Source organism: Cyanistes caeruleus, unplaced genomic scaffold, assembly GCF_971803275.1.
Source record: "Cyanistes caeruleus unplaced genomic scaffold, bCyaCae1.hap1.1 HAP1_SCAFFOLD_65, whole genome shotgun sequence".
Classification (NCBI taxonomy): Eukaryota; Metazoa; Chordata; class Aves; order Passeriformes; family Paridae; genus Cyanistes; species Cyanistes caeruleus.
The window spans coordinates 3,492-20,021 of record NW_028255884.1 but is presented as its reverse complement, the minus strand read 5'-3'; the positions used below and the strand labels follow the sequence as shown (position 1 = coordinate 20,021).

Genomic DNA, 16,530 nt, shown 5'->3' with positions numbered 1-16,530 from the left:
GCTGATCCTGTGGCTGTGCCGCCAGGCAGGGGCAGTGGAACGGCCCCCATAGCCCCCTCAGCGCCAGCAGCTCCCGCAGTGCCCGCCTCAAGAGCGAGCGGCCTTTCCTGTGGGGAAGCGGCTGCCCAGGAGAAGAGACATCTTCCACCGTGGCTTGGGCTGCCAGAGGGCCAGGCCCGGCACAGAGTTGCTCTTGTGGGCACAGCTCGGGCTCCTGGCACTCCACCCAAGCTTCTCGAGGGACAGGCAGCAGGATTCCCTCTCGGGCTAAATCTGCCAGTCTCTGCTGCCTGGCCTCTTCTCCTTCCTCGTGCAGCTCCAGGACGCTCACCTCATCCCAGTCATCGTCCTCCCGCTGCCAGGCCTTGAGCTGGCTGCACAGGATGTCGCAGTATTCCCTGCTGTCCTGAGCCAGCTCTCCATCAGTGTCATCATCCCAGCTGGACCTGGAGGATTTTCTCTTTGCTTTGCCTCCAGTCACCTCCTGGCCATCCTGGCACAGCTCTTGCTTGCGGCAAGCTTCCCAGTCCAAGAGTGCCCGGCGGCTCGTGCCTTCTCCTGGGGACAGCCGCTGTTCAGGAGATTCTTCCCAATCTGAGAATTCCTGACAGTGATCGCTGTCCGCCTGCCACGGCTCCTGCTCCCTGCACTCGCCCCACTCGGAGACAACTGGGGAGGGCTCTTGCTCCCTGCCCTCATCCCAGTCCCGGAAATGCCAGTAGCTCCCCCATACTTGGACCAGCTCTTGCTCAAGGCCTTCATCCCACTCAGAGAGCTCCTGGCAGCTCTGGGCTTCTCCTGGGGACAGCTGTGGCTCAGTGCAGGCTTCCCCTGGAGTCCCTTGCTGGAACTTGTTCATTTCTCCTCGGCAGAGCTCTGGCTCTTCCTCAGCGCAGGACTCCACGGCTCCTCTCCTCCCTCTGCTTGCCCTCTCAGCCTCCTCCTGCTGCTCCCTCAAGGCCTGGGCTCTCTGTGAGCCGGGCCAGGGCCTGGGGGGCTGGGACTTGGGCTTCACCTTCTCCTCCTCCGTGCCTGCAGTCCTCTGGCGCACACAGGTACCTGGACACAGCCACTGTCCTGGGACTGACCCAGGCCCCACAAGCCCTTTATATACCCCCCAGCCGGGGCGGGGCTCTGCCATGTCACAATGGACTTTGGGCACCGCAAGGTACCGCGTCACCACGGGCCCTGATACACCGTGCCTGTGTCACAAAGGCCACCCCGGCACCCCGTGCCTGTGTCACAAAGGCCACCCCGGCACCCCGTGCCTGTGTCACAAAGGGCACCCTGGCACCCCGTGCCTGTGTCACAAAGGGCACCCCAGCACCCCGTGCCTGTGTCACAAAGGCCACCCCAGCACCCCTTCCACAGCCCAAGGCACCAGGAGCGGCCTGGAGCAGCCCAGGCCTTGGGGGATTGCAGCCCCTTCTTCTGAGCCGCTCCTTCAAATGATCAGGAGTGGCTGGGGCCAAGTGAAGGTGCAAAAGGAGACCGTGTGTGTCTTCCTTTGAAAGACAGGGGCCTGCTAAGGGAGGCAGGAGGCTCCTTTGCAATGGAAAATGTAAACCCCCTCCCTCCCAATTATTATCCCTTTGAAAGGCGCTCTCTGACAAAGATAGGAGGACAGGAAGAACAGTTTGTGCTGCTTTTGCATGAATTGCTATTTGGTGAGCAGGGAAGAAGCCCCTCACGGAAATGATTTTACTGAGAGGAGCTGCTAAGTGAGAGCTGCCTCTGTGCCAAGCAAAATCCAAGAGCTGGCTAGCTGTGGGAACTGACTACCTATTAAAGCATTTAAAAAGCTGGATCCACCTCGGTGAGATTGACATTTTGCAGACAGGCAAGCCAGGGAAATCTCTCTCTTGCTTCCACATTTGAGGAGGTACCCGGCTGCCGGTCGGGCCGGGCCCCGCTGCACTGCGGCCCTTGCAGTCGTGCTGACAGTGGCCGCAACAATCCTTAAAGCTTCAGGGTCCCCTGACACCCGGGCAACCGAGGAGGAAATTAAAGGAGCGGGTTCGCTGGAGTCCCCAAAACCAACTGGAATAGGAAAATCAAGTAGGGATGAGGCCCATAAAGCCTGCGCAGCACAGGAGCAAAGTGCAAAGACCAGGCCTAGGGGCAGACACAACAATATCTAGGGGAGGTGTGAGGGCACAGTCTGAGGGCATGGGTCCAGACACAGACTGGGGTTAGAAAGATGCAAAATACTGCGACGAATTGCAACCAGTCAGGGGAGAGACACGGGAAGATTCTAGAAACATAACTTTCAGTGGGGTGACTTGATGAACACATGAATTGCCATCAAGCCTTTGGCAAGTGCTTCCCAAGGCTTGAACTCAAAGCCTGCTGCTTCAGGGCTGAAGTCTTTCTGGCCCTGTGTCCCAGAAGGGCTGAATCGCACAGGCTCGGCCTGGCGGGGCCGGGCTGGCCCCAGCAGTGACCGGGTGGGGACGGGAGGCTGCGTGACCCCGGCTGAGGCTGGGCCGGACCACGGCTGCTCACACCTTGCCGAGCCTAAGCCGTGCCCCGCTGCCGGCCCCCGCTGAGCTGGAGTCCGCTGGGCTCCGGGAGGAGCTCCGGGTGGGTCCAGGCCCCCTCGGCCATGGCCCGTGCAGCACACGGTAATTGAAAGAAATTGGCCAGGAGACAAGACTCCTGTTTGATGCTTTTATTAGGATTCAGCTCTTGGGGTAGGGGGGGGCCCAAGGGGTTGTTTGCATCACGGCCATTCCCACACTGTCAGCTCCAAGGAGGAGACACAATTCAGCTTTGCAGCACACACTGCAGAGCTGGGGCTTCCATCCTCATGAGAGTAGCCAGGGACCTGTCGTCCTGGTTTGCTGTCTAGGGCTGTCAGTCCTTTCCAGTCCTCTTAGCTCATGGTGATGCAGGAAGATGGTTTCTAAGCAGGTTTAGGTGATGCAGGGAGATGATCTTGCATCATAGCTTGCTCAAATATGTTTCATTGTCCTTTTATTCCTCTGTTAGCTCGTTGTTTTGGTGTCCTGCATGCCTTAGTTTGCATTTTACTCGGTTACACAGCTTCCTGGGAGTTTCTTTGTTCTAGTGTGGCACAGGGACCATGGGAGTTGCCTCTTTCTGTGGCATACCTTTCTAATGGGTTGCTTTTGTTAGTTGGATTTAGCCCCCATGGGAGCAGCTCTGTTACAAGGTAGCAGGGAAGTAAGGGAAAGGGTACAGGAATGTCTCATAAGAACCTTTAAAACACTTCAGAAACTGGTAAGTAATTAACATTACTAATAACCATCAGAGTAAAGAAGGGGTACAAGGTTTACAAATGGGATAAGAACATTAACTGTACATAACTAAACACAGTATTTCATCCGGGGTGGATTTCTTGAGAGATTTTATGCATGACACCTCTCTTCCCCTGTGCCCTGTACACCATGGGTAGCAAAAAAAAGGTCTTGTGAGACTGCCTATTATAACTATATGCCTATGTAATATGCTATATTTATATACATAAGGAAAAAAAAAATAAAGGAACAATGCTAGAGAAAAGGAAAATCGCTGCTCTCTCAGGTGGTGCCCAGCAGACAGAGCCTGCCAGATCAGCTCTCTGCAGAGCTCCAGCAGCACAGCCAGCCTAGGCCCGACAGACGAGGCCGTGTCCTCCATGCCCTGCGTAGCTGATCTTGCAGGTTATCAAAGACGGAATATCGAGCCCTCTCTATTGCCTGTAGGATGTACAGTGTTTGAATTGCCAGGTTTACAATGGCAGGGCTGCTGTCATCCACCATGTTCACAAGGGCTGGAAGAGAGACGAACAGAGCCACGGTCAGATCCCAGACCTGTGAGGGCCCACGGATAGCCCCCTGCCAGGGCCATCCCAGTCGGCTCTTGCCATGGCCAGCAGGGAGCAGGGACCAAGGGGATCAGCCTGAAGCTGCTGGCCACGAATGCCCCATGTGCCCCTGAAATCTCGGTGTGCTCTTCTCACGCCGCCCCTCATCCACACGGGGAGCAGAGCCCTCCGCAGCCAGGCCAGGACCTGCAGCTCCACCCGCCAGCCCCACTGACAGCCCGCTGCCCTCACTCACATTTGTAAATGAGCTGCATCTCTTCCTTCTGCCCCCTCAGGTGCTGCCCGGCCATCCCTGGGAACACAGAGCCTGTCAGGGTCCCAGCAGCACAGCTCCCTGCCAGCGGCGCTGCCAGCCCTGTGGCCACACGGCCTCCCGCCCCGGCAGGGCTCAGCCCGGGCCCTTGCCGCATCCTGACTCAGCCCAAGGGCACGGCTGCCAGGGGCCGGCAGCAGCAGCCCCGAGGGCAGCCGGGGCTCCAGGGCGCCGGGCCCGGGTGCCGCTGCCGGGGCAGCAGCCGGGGCCGGGGCCGAGCTGCGGCGGGGCGGGGAGGGAGCCCGGGCTCGTGGCTCACCGATGAACCTGATGGCCGCCGCTCGCAGGGGCTCCTGTGGGCTGTCCAGGTACGGCAGGGCCCGGCACAGCTGCTCGGCCGCTCGGTTCCTGTCCTGTACCAGCTGGAGAGAGCGGCAGGAGGGAAGGGTTGGTGCGGGCTCTGCCCCTCGGCCGGGCACTGCCTGCGGCCAGCCCCGGCCTCCCGTGCCCGCCCAGCCCTGAGGCCCGGCCAGCAGCCGCTGGCGCCGGGCTCTGGAGGGGGCAGAGGGCCGGCTGCTGCCCGGGGAGCCGCGGTGCCGCCCCTGCCCGCAGCCCCAGTGTGGGGCTCCATTGGCACCCGGCTCGGGGCCACGGGAGCCTGGAGAAGAAGCCGTGTGGCCGGCTGCGGCACTGGGCAGGGGCACAGCTGCCAGCCCCCACAAACCGAGCGCCGGAGACAGGGGGCTTCTCCAGGCTGAGGCTGGGCCTTCCAAGCCGTCCTTACCAGGCACTCGGTGATCATCCACAGCTTCTTCTTCTTCACTGGTCTTTCCAGATCTCTCCTCTTCAGGAACTCAGCCGCACAAAGCAGCGTTGCCCAAGAAGCCTGGAGAGCAGCAGAGACCCGCTGATGGCCCCACAAGCCAGGACACAGGACCCGCATTTGTGTGCCAAGGCCTGGAGGAGGCTGCAGCCGGCAAGGTGCCAGGGCAGGAGGCAGCCGAGCCCCGTGCCCGGGTGACAGCAGCAGCCCGGGAGTCCTCACCTCCGCCACCTGCTGGTTCTCGTCATGGCAGTGGAAGAAGAGTGGCAGCAGGCTCTGGTGCACGTGTGATTTCAGGGCCTTTTTTTCCTTTTCCGTTAGAACAGTCATCAGCGATCGGAAGAATAATATGGACACCAGCTGCACCTGGCTATTATCCTATATGAAAGGAAGGAAAAAACACCTCAGCCCTGTCTGCATGGGGCTCAGCAGGGCGCAGGTGGGCAAATCCCCAGGGCACCAAGTGTCTGGGCAGCACCCAGTGGCCTCGGCTGGGGGCACAGAGTCTTACATGGTCAAAGAGTGGCAGGAGTGCCTCAGCCAGCTGCAGAGCCATGTGGCTGGGTATCAGCATGTCCTTGTCCAAAACTATAAAGCTGAGCACCATGATTGCCTTCCTAACTATCTCTCCATCTGCATCCCACAGGAGCTCCACAAGACTTTCAGTCAGGCTCTGCATTTTTTCAGCCTGTGTGGAAGACAAGTCTGTGAAACGCCACCCTGCTGCCACAGGGCCAAGAGGCCAAAGGCCTGTCCCAAAGCACTCAGGCAGCTGAAGCAGGAGGCAGGAGAGCTGGGAGCAGCTGCCTCGGTGCCCGAGGCCCAGCCGAGCCCAAGTGACTGCGTTCCCCAGCACTGCTTCAGCCACTGCCCACTTCTCACCATCGAGGGATCATCAATCAACTTGAAAAGGGCCCTGAGTGCCAGGTGACGCTTGTCCCTGCTCTCGCTACTCAGGTGCCTTGAGAAGATTTCCAGGACTCTGTTAGCACTGCGTTCGCTCAAGTCCAGGTAGTCCAGGATCTGAAAGGCACAGGCAGTGACAGGGGAGCCAGCTGGCAGGAGCCCAGAACCAACACAGGGCATGGGCACCATCCCAGGCAGCTGCAGCTGTGAGGGGGCAGAGAGGTGGCAGGCAGCTCTGCAGGGAGGCAGTTTTGGCCATGGGGCTCACCTCCACAAGGAATGCCAGGGCAGGCAGATCCCAGCGTGCCTCCTGTGTGCTGAGCAGCTGGAGCAGGTAGGGAACAATGCGGGAACACAAGGGGATAGAGGCAGACGACATCTCCCTGCCAGGGTGAAAAAGTAGCCAAGACTGTGAGCCAGGGGGACAAACATCTCCCAGGCCTGATTCACAGAGCTCTGATCTTTGACCACTGTCCTGCAAGGGGACCTGGGCCCTTGAGGAGGTGACTCCTTGTGGGCACCCGCCTCTCCCAGCCTTTTCCAGTCTCCTTAGCTGTCCCTTGGTGACGAGGCCCTCTGGCCCACAACAGTGGGGACTGTGTTGGGAAACTTCAGCACAGGGCACAAATGTCAGAGGCAGTGGGAAGAAGGGGGTCTCACCTGGCCAGCAGACCCACGGCATAGTGGTGGGTGTCAGCACTGAGCAGCTTGTCCCAGCCATGCTTGTGTTCCATTTCCACCACCACTTCCTCATGATGCATTTGGCAGAGCAGGGACTTCAGGGCCTGCACTGCAAAGCTGTGTGCACAGCAAAGCCCAGGTCATACTGGGAGCACTGGCTCCTGCCATGGGGACATGGCAGGGACAGGAGGAGTGGGATAGAGCACCTGTTGGGGCTGATGGCAAGGCCGTGTTGCTCCTGGCATCCCTTCCATAAGGCATTGAGATCCTCTGGCATCTCCAAAGTGCTGAAGAACACTTGGAAGAGCAGATGCACAAAGAGGCGGGGGAAATGCACTGTCACTACATGTGGGACGCAGGGCATCTGAAGGATCTTCCACATCAGCACAGTTGCCTGCAGAGGACAGAGAACCCAGAGACAGTGCTCAGTGCCGAGGTGTCCGGGTGTCAGGGCCTGAGTGTGGCAGGGAGAGGTCAGGGGAAACCCTTGGGGAGCATCAGGCCTGGTGCCCCTGAAGCTGCCCCTAGGCCAGGTTTCAGCCTGGTGCCTGAGGCAGGGAGATGCAGTGGGGGAAGGAGGAAACAGAGCTGCTGAAGACACGGCTGGCCATGGGCTGAGCAAAGGCCAGTTGCAGAAACTCACAGCCAGGGCAAAGACACCCGTGTTGTCCCCATCAGAGGTGCACGTGCTGTGCTCTGGCCAGTTCCCCAGCACATCGAGGACTATCAGGTATGCCTGCTCCGCTGTCCTGGGCGAGCACAAGATCGTCTTCCACATGGTCATAGCAGCTCTGCGGGGCGACAGCTCTGTCTCACGGGGGTCTCAGACACATCCCCGTGGCCTGGGCAGCAATGGGGAGCTGAGCTGGCTGCCAGCTCTGCCTCTGCCTGCTGCCCCTCGCCAGCAGCAGCAGCCAGGCAGCCCAGCCCTGCGGGGACAGGGCCCAGAGGGGCCATGGCATGGCAGCAGGCTCAGGGGCCGATGGAGCAGGGCTGGGAAGGGGAGCAGCCAGAGGGCTCTGGAAGTCTCTGTTGGTCAGACACCTGGGCCAGGCTGTGCAGGCTGATGGGCTGAGGAGCCCTGAGCCCTCTGGGCACGTGGGCCCCGTACCTGTCACACGTTGGGGCCACACGCAGGAGAGCAATGACCACATCAGTGGGCTGTGCCTCGCTCAGATCCAGCAGGGTCCTGTTCAGCCTGTGCTCAGAGAACTGATTGGCCATGAGCCACTGGTGGATGTACCTCACCATGGCAGGCACCTGGAGAAAGCACAAGGGGAGACTCGGAAAGCTGCCAGAGGGAGTCAGGAATGTCCCCAGCTTCCCCAGAGAAGTGCTTCCCTTCTCACCACGCTGCAATGGCCTCAAAGGCTTAGAGTGATCAGCAGGTGTGGCTTGGGAGGCCAAGTGATCCCTGGAGGATCAAACCCTGGCCACAGGCTGCTTACTTGCTTTTGACTGTAAAAACCCTCCTCTACAAGCATATCCAGCAGGGCAGCAGTGGCCTTGGTGTTGAAGATGTACGAATAAGGTCTGACCCCAGTGGCCATGGCGCTGGTCCCTTCCTCCCGAATTCTCTTGATGAAGTTGCAAACCAGCTGCAGGAGAAGGGCAGGAGACAGAAACATCGGGGATGTTCTATGGAGTGCTCCAAGCGTGGTGCTGGGCTGAGCAGTGCCAGCAGGCCCAGCCCAGGTGGGGATGGCTGCAGGTACCTGCGCTGTTCTGTGGAAGAGGCCACGGGCAGGCTCCTGCTCTTGTGCCTGGTCCATGGCTGCATCTGGCAAAGAGCAGCCAGAGCTGAGGGGCTGCGGGAGAGGCTGGAGAACACAGCCCAGCCCTGCACTCCCCAGGCAGGGACAGCCCTGGGATGCCCCAGGGGATGGAGCACAGCCACTGCTGCGGGGGCAGCCCCAGCCCCTTTTTTGTGCTGTCCATGGGTGTGTCTCCACAGGACAGGGTGGGATGGGATGAGATGGGATGCAATGGGATGGGATGGGGCCAAGATGGCCGCAGGCACCAGCCCTGTGGCCCAGCTCTGCCACTCACCCTCCTCCAGCGGCTGGAACTGCTGCACCTCTTCAGTCTCTGGTGCTGGGGCAGCTCCAGGGCCTTCTTCCTCTTCCTCCTCCTCCTCCTCCACCCAGGCCAGCTTGAGCACTCTTGGGGGTTGCTGCTCCAGGTCTTCTTCAAGACTCTCCCATCCTTTCCATAGGAACAGCACCAGGGGATGGCATGGCATGTAATGGGATGGGGCCAAGCTGGACACAGGCACTAGCCCTAAGGCCGAGCTCTGCAACTCACCCTCCTGTGGTGCCTGGAACTCCTGCACCTCTTCAATCTCCTGTGCTGGGGCAGCTCCAGGGCCTTCTCCTTCCTCCTCCTCCACCCAGGCCAGCTTGGGCACTCTTGGGGGTCGCTGCTCCATGGCAGGGACTGGATTTATGGTACTTGCAGGAGAGATGGCTTGGAAAAGCTCAAGTCAGCAAGTCCTGCAGTCGTGCCTGGAAGGCACCTGCAAGACTGAAGTCCTGGCAAGACTGCAGGACAACAAGTCCTGCACTTGGGTCTTGAGGGCTCCTGCCACAAGGACAGGAGGCTTCTTGACAGGGATTGTGGTCTGGTTTCAAGGGCAGTGACTGCAGGGATGGGCGACACCTTGGAAAAGCTCCGGGTCACCAAGTCCCGCAATCTGCCCTCAAGAGAACCTTAAGAAAAGAAGCCTTGGCAAGGCCACAGGTCAGCAAGTCCTGTGGTCTGGCCTCGAGGTCACCTGTAGGAATAACGGCTCAGAAAAGCTCCGGGTCAGACACAAACGAGTGCGCTGTGCGGGGGCTCCTCACAGCACCGCTTTGCCGCGTCCTGTCCCGTCGCGTGCACTGGGCACTGTGGCATGGCCCTGTCACCGCCAGCTCCTATGTCACCACATGTCACAAAGGGCCCTCTGACACCCTGTCCATTTCCATCCCATGGTGACCATGTGTCACAAAGGGCCCTTGCACACACTGCCACCTGCCCTTGGGCTGCCCCCATCCCCCCCAAAGTGGCCCAGGTTGGAAGGAATCCCTTGCCCAAAGTGTCTAAGACAGCCCAACAGGATCTTTAGGAATGCCTCAAACCATCAGCAAACGCTGCCCTGCTCTGCAGGCTCAGGGCAGCAGAAGGAGCCCCCAGGGCTGCCGACGCAGCCGCAGCAGGAAGGGCACGGGGCCTGTCACAGAATCTGCACGGCCTCCTTGGGACATGTCCCGGCTGGTGGCCATTCTAAATTCACAGGTGTGACACAGACAAGGAACATCTGGGCCAAGGCACGAAGTGTCCACTAGAATGTATTTTAGCACATTAGAAAGACTTGGGAGGAATCCCAGAGGGTCATTTTTTGAAGCAAAGTGATCTGATTAAATACTGTAACCAACGGTAGGTTTGGTAAAAATTAGAAAGTGGTGAAAATGGACTGCCTAATGGAACTTTAAATGATCATCCACTGTTACAGTTGATGTTATTTTTAAGAAAAGAAGACAAATGAGACCAAGTGATATGTGCAGACACATTTTTTTACCCTGAAGAATAAACCTGAGTGGCACAAAGAATATGGCTTTGATTTAGACCCCCAGGAGACTTTGGTCCTTCCTTTGGAAAGAGATAACAGGTGGAAAATAAAGAGATGTTGTTCAGCATGTAGTTTAGGGCAAAGATGTTTGAAACTGGCAAAAAAGCACGAGGAAGACACTGTTATAGATGTCCAAGACTCACAGCCGAGTTATTCCAGGCCAGCGCTACCTTCCCCCTCAAGCAACCAGTCCTCTCCCTCAATTAAATGAAAGTGAGAATGAGATGAATAATCCTGGTGAGGGGACAAGTGTGAGGATGCCAGTGACAACATGTACAAGGAATAAAACCAAGAAAGCTTTGCCTTTAGTCACCCCGTTAAGGCAAATAGTGGGTCCCACAGGAGAAGCTGTGTGGGTGAAGATCCCCTTTTCTACTGGTGACCTGAATAACTGGCAGGAAGAAGTTCATAATTATAGAGAAAACCCTAGCAAAGTGGCAAAAAGATTGGAGTTAATAGTCAAGAACCGAGACCCAGACTGAGGTGATTTCATGATGACAGCGCTAAGGAAAACAGATAAGGAGTTGGTGATGAAGATGGTCAGAGCACATGTGCAGGGAGAAATTGCTAGTGGAGCCTTACAGGGTACAGTGGACCAGTTGTTTCCTATTGTAAACCCTTTGTTGGGCCCGAATGATGCCAAGAACTGTGAGATGTTAACTGGATACTGGGAACTGTGGGGGCCGAGGAAGCAGCCAATGCTGTAGCCACTCTTCCCTGGAGGAAAAGCCCATAGGAGGTTTTCACTGACCGCTCTCCCCCAGAGGCTAAAGGCCTCGATGGGGAGCTGTCATTTTTACAGCCACACGTTAAGTGGTTCCCAACATGTCTTTCCCCCTGTATGCATATTATTTTTACCCTGTTGGCCCTTCCCCCTTGTTCCACCCCTGACTCCTCAGACCATTGTCCCTGCTGCTCCACCCCACCCCCTGCTTTTCCCATATAATCCCTGCTCTCACTGAGCCCGGGCCAGTTGTTGTCTCTGGGACCCTTCAGGAGAGAAGAATAAAGACCTCCTTGGAACCCCACACGGTGCCTCCCGTCTCTTTTCTTCAGTACCACCCGAGGAACAGTGGCCATTCCAAAAGCCCTTTGAAGGGCTCGCAGCTGAATCCCGGGGGCAAGGCAAGCGTGCCTGTGCGCCCAGGGGAAGTGCCACAGGAGACGCTTCCCTGGGAAGGTTGCGGCACCCTGACCATCTCCGCTCGCCGCGACAGGTGGGGCCCAACAGGGAGCTCTGCCAGCGGTTCCCTGGTTCCCTGGTTCCCTGGAGAAGCGTCTCCTGCAGCACCAGCTGCAGAAAGCAAGTCGCTCTTGGGTCTGTCACTTCCCTGAGGAAACCCCATCGCGTTTTAGCAAGAGCTATCCAAGGGGACACCGGGACCCTCCTAGGACCATCCGGGGAGTGAGGAGAAGATTTCCCCAAGGACCAGCCAGTGGGTGACACCACACCCAGCAGTTTTGGTTCACCCAGTGGAGGTGGAAAAAGATGCTAAAATCAGGATTTGGCCTTTCTGGGAGGGTTTTGGAGACAGTTTTATACCCACGGGGAACAAAATCCTTCCTGGTTTTAACAAATCCTTTTGGAATGCTGCACATGACTCACCTGGGCTGGGAGAAAATGGGAAAACATCTGGGAAAATCATAGATTTCCCACTTAACAGTTCCATCCCTTTGGAATGCTGCACATGACTCACCTGAGCTGGGAAAACCTGGGAAAATCCTGGAACACACACCTGAGGGAGAGGTTTGTTAATCCTGGCTCATCCCAGGAACTTCCATTCCTCAATCCAGAAAGGATGGGTTAGGGAGACCCCCAGTCTGGGAGTGCCTATGACACCTCCTAAAAAAACGTTTCCTTGCTTTTCCAATTCCAGAAAGGAAATTCCTGTATTATTTTTCATCAGGAAATTGGGTTAATTAAATTAGTGCAGGCTTTTCCACCAGCATTCCAGTCCTTGTCATTCCAGCAGTTACACTAATCCCTATCCCAGGTGCGATTCAGAGGGTTGGGATTTCCTGGTCCTGAGCAACAACGTCTGCAGTGGCACAGGAAACTCACAGCTCATGGGAACAAACTTTCTGTGTGACTCCAGAGGCCACGACAAACCTGAGTGGTTTCCCTCCCATCCCCCAGCCCTTCCTGGCCCCAGGGGCTGATGGCATTTGTGCTCCTTCAGGTTCATCTCCCCACAGCAGCACCATGGGGGTGCTGATGCCTGCTCTGGGCAGTGCAAACAGGGGCTCCTGAGCCAGTGCTGCCGTGTCTGTGCCTGCAAGGATGCGGCACCTCTCTGAGCTGGGGGAGAGGCCAGGGCTGCACAGGGGGGATGTTGTTGGCAGCTCCATGAGGACACTCTGGGACGCTGCCCTGGGGTGTCCAGCGCAGTGGGGATGGATCAGCCCCTGCTCTGCTGCTCCTTCCCATCTCCCCCAGGGACCTTGCAGAGCCCCAGCCATGCTGTTTGCCCCCAGCCTGCCCACGGCCACCCTGGGGCTGCTCACGGGGGTTTTCTGTGCTGAGCTTTGGCCTGGCCGTGTTCTTGAGAGAGCCTGGGCAAGGAGCCTGGAGCCCCCAGGCCCTGCCCTGAGGCGTCAGCGCTGCCCCAGCAGTGCCCATGGCCTGTCCCTGCTGCAGCCCCGGCACTGCCACCCCCAGGGCTGTGCCCGGCCCCGAGAGCACTCAGGCCCTGCAGCAACACCAGGGCCAGGAGGGCAGCGGGGCAGTGGCACGGGAGCAGCACTGGCAACACCAAGTGCTGCTGCTCCTGGGCACAGCTGCTGTGCCAGCACTGATCTGCCCCCAGCTCTGCACACAGACACTGCTGCTGCAGCTCCAGAGAAGGGAACAAAAGGGGGATCTCTGGAGAAAACTTTGCTGGGAGATCCTCTTGTTCATTGAAAGCCACCAAGAGTGCAGCGCCTCATTGACACAGTCTGTGGCCTCAGGGATGGTGGAAAGAAACAAAATGAGAAATGGCACAAATAATAACACTGCTTTGTGGACAGGATTAAAAAAGGAAAACACAGAAAACCTCCAAAATTAAACCAACAGGAAGTATCAAAGGTGATTTTTATTATAAGTGATTTTCAGAAATGTTCCAGGAGTTTAACGTTTCCGAAACCATCCAGTCATCATTCTCCACACTGCAGCCTTGAGCTCCTGGTTCCTCAGGCTGTAGATGAGGGGGTTCAGGACTGGAGGCACCACTGAGTACAGAACTGACACTGCCAGATCCAGGGATTGGGAGGAGATGGAGGGGGGCTTCAGGTAGGCAAATATGGCAGTGCTGAGGAACAGGGAGAGCACGGCCAGGTGAGGGAGGCAGGTGGAAAAGGCTTTGTGCCGTCCCTGCTCAGAGGGGATCCTCAGCACGGCCCCGAAGATCTGCACATGGGAGAAAACAATGAACACAAAAGAGCCAAGTGCTAAACAGGCACTGAATGCAATAAGCCTAAGTTCCCTGAGGTAGGATTTGGAGCAGGAGAGCTTGAGGATGTGTGGGATTTCACAGAAGAACTGGCCCAGGGCATTGCCATGGCACAGGGGCAGGGAAAATGTATTGGCTGTGTGCAGCAGTGAATAGAGAAAGGCACTGGCCCAGGCAGCTGCTGCCATGTGGGCACAAGCTCTGCTGCCCAGGAGGGTCCCGTAGTGCAGGGGTTTGCAGATGGACACGTAGCGGTCGTAGCACATGATGGTCAGCAGGGAAAACTCTGTTGTGGCATAGAAAACAAAAAAAAATACTTGTGCAGCACATCCTGCGTAGGAGATGTGTCTGGTGTCCCAGAGGGAATTGTGCATGGCTTTGGGCACAGTGGTGCAGATGGAGCCCAGGTCAGTGAGGGCCAGGTTGAGCAGGAAGAAGAACATGGGGCTGTGCAGGTGGTGGCTGCAGGCTACAGCGCTGATGATGAGGCCGTTGCCCAGGAGGGCAGCCAGGGAGATGCCCAGGAAGAGGCAGAAGTGCAGGAGCTGCAGCTGCCGCGTGTCTGCCAATGCCAGCAGGAGGAAGTGGCTGATGGAGCTGCTGTTGGACATTTGCTGTGGCTGCACATGGAGACCTGTTCATGAAGAAAAAGAGCAGTGACAAATCAGGAGAGACTGGGACTCACCCACCCTTGTTCCTGCACTGGGAAAATCTTCACCCAGGTCCCTGCCTGTGCTCCAGCTGTGCTGTCTGAGTGTGCCAGGAGCAGCCAGGCCTGTGCCTGGGGCTCTCCAGGAGCCATCCCTGCCCTGCTGCCCTGGGTTTGTGGCCATGCAGGAAAGGGACAAGGCTGGAAATTCAGGATTTGTCAGAAGAATCACTCCTAATGCAGAAGGGCTTGTTGCCATCTGCACACACACTTCTAAAATATGGCAGGATTTGGTTTTAGGAATTGTTTTACTGCCCAGAGATCATTCCTGGTTCTCTGAGGTCAGAAATCCCCAGCATTTCTGCTGCACTCAGAATTTCCCACTGAGAGATGTGAGAGGCAAAGGATTCCCTGTGGCTTAGGGAAGGTGAGGGGCTGGATGGGCTTGTTCCCAACTGCCCTGGGTTTGCACCTTTGGCTGGAATCAGAGCACAATCACACTCCTGTGTCACCCTGGCATAAACCAGACCCTGCCCAGAGCAGAGGGATCCCTGAATGTCTCACCCTCTCTAAAGGTCTCTGGGCAAGGTCTCAGCACCCCCCTCTGCCAAGGACACTCACGGCTCCCTTGGCAGAGCCAACAGCATTTCCTCAGCTGTGGCATCTCTGCCCTTCCCTGTGGGACATTCAGGGAACTCTGAGAGGCTCTGGCACAGATTTGCAGCCAGGAGGGCAGCTCAGAGCTTGGAAGGACACAGCAAGGAGATCCCCAGGTGTGCCCATGATGGGATCTCAGGGAGGGGATCAGCTCATTCCCCTTTGCCATGGACTGCTTTGCCCACAGCCCCACAGGTCACAGGGAAGCTGGGACACCCCATTCCCATGGACACACCTGCCTGGCAGCAATCCCAAGGGCAGGGCCTGACTCAGCTGCTGCAGATGCCAGAGCCTCCCTGAGAGCCCCAGGTAACAATGACAATATCAGAGCAGTGCATTTAGGCCGTTTAGGAGGCTCCCAGCAGAGAGACTGAGCACCCAAACTTACAATTCTGGCATCTCTATAAATGTTCCAACATTACTTTGCTGTTCCTGGTGTGTCCCTTTCAACTCAGAATGTTCTGTGATTCTGGGATTACAATTCCTCTTCTGCTTCTCTCATCCCCTTCGTTGTCTATAATCAAAAGAGAAAAAAACCCCAAACCTTTGCAACAGTGTTAGAACAGTAAAGTAAAAACCAGACCTTTATTGGAAACTTCCAGGTGTCCCAGTGGGGTTGAGGCACACCCGGCCCCTTATTTCAACAATTTATTAAGATTGATTAATTAGGATATTTAACAGAAACATTCAATAGGAGATTCAGCTGCCCCAGTTACACACCCCAGGGTCAACCCACTGGAGTAGGTCCAAGGGTTTATTTGCCCCACTTTTTGTTATGACTGCTCACATTCTGGTTACAAAACCAAATGTTCTTCTTGTAGCTCCTCTTTCTGATGATAAGACCATTTAGTATTTTAGAAATATATTTAGAAAATCATATTATTGTTCTAAAATCTAAGAGAAAGGTTAAGAAACATACTAGAGTTAATTAAGGATAATAGTTATATAAGTATATAATAGCAGTTTAATAGCGTTAATTAAGGATTATAATTTTACAACTATATAATAATAGTTTACAGATCTAAAAATACATTAAACATATATAAAAAGCAAAAATCTTTTTGTCATCATCTCAACTTTTCCACCCTGCTTGAAGAAAGAAATTGAAAACAGTCTCAGGAAAGCTCCTGATCTTTACATCAATCCCGGGCTCACCTTCTTTTGGGAAGTGTCCTCCAGAGCTGTGCCCAGGCAGGACTGGAGCTGGGAGCAGCCCTGCCCCACACAGCCCCTCTCAGCAGCAGCCCCTGCCCTGCTCAGGGTGGCTCCTTCCCCCCACAGCTTCTCCCCAGCGCTGGGAGCAGCTCCCCGGGCCGGCTGAGAGCTGTCCCTGGCAGGCAGCAGAGTCCCTGCCCCAGCACAGCGCCCTGGGCTGCAGGACCCTGCTCTGCAGGACAGCCCTGGGCACCCCTGGCTGCTCTGCACAAGGGACAGGCAGAGAATGTACTCACAGAGTCTGTAGGCACTGGCATGTTCCAGCTTGAGGAGATGCCTCCAGGAGCTGCAGCTGCATTGTCCTGCAGCCAGAGGCTTCCTGTGCCAAGGGCTGGCAGGGATTCTGCCCCAGGCACTTCTCAGCCCCTTCCCAGCCCTGACTGATTGAAGCTCTCTGTGCCTCTGGGCTGTGCCCAGGGTGGCTGCAGGCAGTGCCCCAGCCCTGCTGGGCTGGCAGAAGAGCTGCTCAGCAAGAG

The 16,530-nt window shown here is 56.7% G+C and overlaps 2 protein-coding genes across 2 annotated transcripts; both read right to left on the bottom strand.

Moving 5' to 3' along the window:
* Positions 1-3,353: 3,353 nt before the first annotated feature.
* Positions 3,354-9,004, bottom strand: LOC147647077 (maestro heat-like repeat-containing protein family member 7). The gene is made up of 16 exons (XM_086872635.1): positions 8,797-9,004; positions 8,542-8,697; positions 8,208-8,272; positions 7,941-8,090; positions 7,604-7,752; positions 7,136-7,283; positions 6,699-6,886; positions 6,472-6,609; positions 6,080-6,194; positions 5,788-5,928; positions 5,417-5,593; positions 5,128-5,283; positions 4,867-4,968; positions 4,402-4,504; positions 4,065-4,121; positions 3,354-3,775 (listed from the first exon to the last, which is right to left on the bottom strand). The coding sequence occupies exons 1-16, from the start codon at positions 8,918-8,920 to the stop codon at positions 3,576-3,578; spliced, it is 2,169 nt and encodes a 722-aa protein (XP_086728761.1). The 5' UTR covers positions 8,921-9,004; the 3' UTR covers positions 3,354-3,575.
* A 4,207-nt stretch (positions 9,005-13,211) lies between these two features.
* On the bottom strand, positions 13,212-14,144 carry LOC147647076 (olfactory receptor 14J1-like). Its single transcript, XM_086872402.1, has one exon. The coding sequence runs from the start codon at positions 14,142-14,144 to the stop codon at positions 13,212-13,214; it is 933 nt and encodes a 310-aa protein (XP_086728528.1).
* Positions 14,145-16,530: the final 2,386 nt, after the last annotated feature.